This window comes from Myotis davidii, unplaced genomic scaffold, assembly GCF_000327345.1.
Source record: "Myotis davidii unplaced genomic scaffold, ASM32734v1 scaffold553, whole genome shotgun sequence".
NCBI classification, from domain to species: Eukaryota; Metazoa; Chordata; class Mammalia; order Chiroptera; family Vespertilionidae; genus Myotis; species Myotis davidii.
The window spans coordinates 112,847-116,541 of NW_006284342.1; the positions used below are offsets into that span (position 1 = coordinate 112,847).

Below are 3,695 nucleotides of genomic sequence, written 5' to 3' on the forward strand. Positions count from 1 at the left end.
CCACCGGAGGCACGTACGCCAGGCCCCGCCCCTACGTAAACCCCCCTCAGAACGCGGCCCCGCCCACTGGAGTTACGTACGCCAGGCGCTGCCCCTACGCTACCCCGCTCTGAACGTGGCCACGCCCACACGACTGAGGCCCCGCCCCTGACAAATCTCCGCTTGCAGGTCTGCGGGGCACAGCGCCTGGGCAGGCCCCGCCCACTGGAGGCACGTACGCCAGGCCCTGCCCCTACGCAAACCCCGCTCGGAAGGTGGCCACGCCCACACCACTGAGGCCTCGCCCCTGACGAATCTCCGCTGGCAGGTCCCGCCCACCAGAGGCACGTACACAACGCCCTGCCCACACCCCCCTTCCCTCCGCAACCCTTAAGCCCGAACGTGCCGAAGCCCCGCCCTTACAGACCCCGCCCACCGCAGACAGGCCAGAAAGCCCCGCCCACGTCCGCCGTGACCACGCCCCCTGTTCTGAACCAAATACCTTCCTGGCCCCGCCCCTAAGGAAGCTCCTCCCCCATCTCTGACCCCGCCCCCGCGGGGCCGCTTGGACGCGAGCTGGGCTCGGGCGGGGCAAGGTCCCTCGACCCCGAACCTCCACATCGCGGGGTCCCTGTGGGCCATGAGTTGGGGCGAAGGGAAGGGGGGGTCCTTGTGACTCGGGAGAGGTTCCCTGCGGACCCGATGGGGACACAGAAATGGGGGGATCCCTAAGGGCGCGGTGGGGGCGCGGAAATGGGGTTCCCGGTGGGCACGGTGGGGGCGTGGAGATGGGGTTCCCCATGGGCCCAGAAGTGGGGCCCCATGGGGGCGCGGTGGTGAGCGGGGCCAAGGAAGGAAGGATTTCTATAGGTGGATGGATGGATGGACAGATGATGGGTGACATGGGGCCTGATCATTCCTGGGGGTGAGCAGGAGAAAATTTCATCAAATACATCTCCTTAATCACCTCATCATGCATCTCAGGGTGGTATCCTTTAAATGCATAAATTTTGGGGTGACTGGCTTGGGTAAGGGGGTACAGGCTCTGGCCACAGAAAAGTATGTGTCTGCAGACATTGCCGCCTGTAGCTGGGACAGAGCCACAGCCTCCTTTAGAGATATTGATAGATGATCGATGATCGATGATCGATAGATAGATATAGATAGTGTCGACCTATGAACCAGGAGGTCGGGGTTCGATTCCCGGTCAAGGGCACATGCCCGGGTTGCGGGCTCCATCCTCAGTGGGGGGCGTGCAGGAGGCGGCCGATCCGTGATTCTCTCTCATCATCGATCTCTCTCTCTCTCTCTCTCCATCTCCCTTCCTCTCTCTGAATTCAACAAAAATATATACAACAAAAATAAATTTAAGAAATATTTTAAAAAATATTTTTAGCCTGGCCGGTGTGGCTCAGTGGTTAGTGAGCCAGGAGGTCAGGGTTCGATTTCTCTGAAATCAATAAAAAATATATATATTTAAAATAATAATAATAATAACGGTGACGAAATGCCGGCCTGTGCCTGCTGGCGTGTCTGTGTAAGCCAAGGACGGGGGACCCTCGTGTCGCATTTTGGGGGGGAACGTGATTAGCCGATCCCTCCCCTTCTGGATCTTGGCTGCCGGCCCAGCCCCTGTGGCCCCGATGCCTGTGTGGTGGTTGGTTTGAGGTTATTCACACCTTTTTTTTTCTTCTTCTTTCTTTCGTCTCATTTTTCTCACCCGACGTGTGAGTCCCACGCCCAGAATGGGGGTTTGGGTGTCTGGGTCTTGCTGGCTCATGGTTTCCGAGGCCAAATTGGGGGGGAGGGGGGTGCAGAAAGGGAGAGGTTGGTTGGCTCAATTGAGGTTACCTTCTAGGGTTCAGTTTTGGGGCGCTCCGGGGAGCAAAGGAAGTCGCACCTCCGTGGGGAGTTTGGCTCCCAGGCTTTCTCCCCTCAACCTCCGTTCATTAAACCAAAGCCCTGTTCTGGGCTGAGGCCTCAGGCTGTCACTCAGAAGTTGCCCTGGGGATGCCTGGCTGGGGTGGCTCAGTGGTTGGGCCGGGGCTGCGGGCTCCATCCCCCAGTAAGGGGGCCCCGCGGGAGGCAGCCGATCCGTGATTCTCTCTTTTCAATGTTTCACTCGAACCCTGACCTCCTGGGTCCCAGGCCGGCACTAACCACTGAGCTACACCGGCTGGGCTAAGCACATTTTTAAAAAAATATTTCTTCAATTTATTTTTGTTTTATGTATTTTTTGCTGAATTCAGAGAGAGGAAGGGAGAGGAAGAGAGAGAGAGAGAGAGAGAGAAACATCCGTGATGAGAGAGAATCATGGACCGGCCGCCTCCTGCACGCCCCCGACTAGGGATCGAGCCGAGCTCCTTCAAACCGCCCAAGATCCTCCACCTTCTAAAAGGAATCCAGGCTCTCCTTCTGAGTGCCCATCCCGCCCTCGAAGAACCTCGGGGTCCCTTTTCTAACCAGGTGAGATTTCTCCATTGATTTTTTTTTTTGAGAGAGAGAGAGAGAGAGAGAGAAACATTGATGGGTTGCCTCACTGGGGATGTGCCCGCAACCCAGGTCCATGCCCTTGACCGGGAATCGAACCCGGGACCCTTCAGTCCACAGGCCGACGCTCTATCCACTGAGCCACACTGGTCAGGGCTATAGAGAGATTTTTTTTGATTTCAGAGAGGAAGGGAAAGGAAGACCGAGATAGAAACATCGCGATGAGAGAGAATCACAATGATTTATTCATTGATTTCTTAACAGCAATGTTTTATTTAAAATAATATGCCCTCAGCCGTGGCTGGTGTGGCTCAGCGGATAGAGCGCCGGCCTGCAGACTGAAGGGTCCCGGGTTCGATTCCGTTCAAGGGCATGGACCTAGGTTGCGGGCACATCCCCAGTGGGAGGCGTGCAGGAGGCAGCGATCGATGTTTCTCTCTCATCGATGTTTCGAACTCTCTATCCCTCGCCCTTCCTCTCTGTGAAAAACCAATAAAATACATTTTTAAAAAATAAAATAAAATAATATGCCTTCAATGTCATTAAAACTTACTATTAAGTGTATGCACAGACCCACTATTTTTCTAATATTTTTAATCTGGAAACCGCTGCCTTCCTTAAACTAAGGACAATGAAAGGTTCATGATTTATATTTCCCCACCCTAAACAAAAGTTAAATGGCTTATGTCAAAGTACTTGAAGGTACCATAGCCGTAATCCAATTAATGTGAGTTCCTGTTAACAAAGTTAAATCATGAGCTTTATTTCAAATTAAATTGGCTAATCGAAATAAATGAATGTCCAAGAACACTTCAAATGCACTGTACACGAAACTGTTCCTGAAATATTAAGAATTTTTATTGATGGTTCATCTAATCATAACAATTATTTAGCATTTAATAACTCCAAAGCATTCGTATCTCCGACACAAGAAAATGAGTTTAAATTTTCCTCTCCTCATCATGTTCTAGAACAGTGATGGCGAACCCTTTTGAGCTCGGCGTGTCAGCATTTTGAAACACCCTAACTTAACTCTGGGGCCGTGTCACATATAGAAATTTTTTTGATATTTGCAACCATAGTAAAACAAAGACATATTTTTGATATTTATTTTATATATTTAAATGCCATTTAACAAAGAAAAATCAACCAAAAAAAATGAGTTCGTGTGTCACCTCTGACACGCGTGTCATAGGTTCACCATCACTATCCTAGTGGGTGGGGCG

The 3,695-nt window shown here is 51.9% G+C and overlaps 1 protein-coding gene across 1 annotated transcript in view; it reads right to left on the reverse strand.

Annotated features, from left to right (window-relative positions):
* The window catches only part of LOC102758497 (N-acetylserotonin O-methyltransferase-like protein), a gene marked incomplete at its 3' end in the record, with an annotated part of 20,780 nt that extends 20,180 nt beyond the window's left edge, over window positions 1-600 (reverse strand). Inside the window, exon 1 of the mRNA XM_015570453.1 lies at window positions 593-600. Coding sequence (XP_015425939.1) covers window positions 593-600 — 8 coding nt within the window. The remainder of the gene's footprint in view (window positions 1-592) is intronic.
* Between the last annotated feature and the right edge of the window lie 3,095 nt (window positions 601-3,695).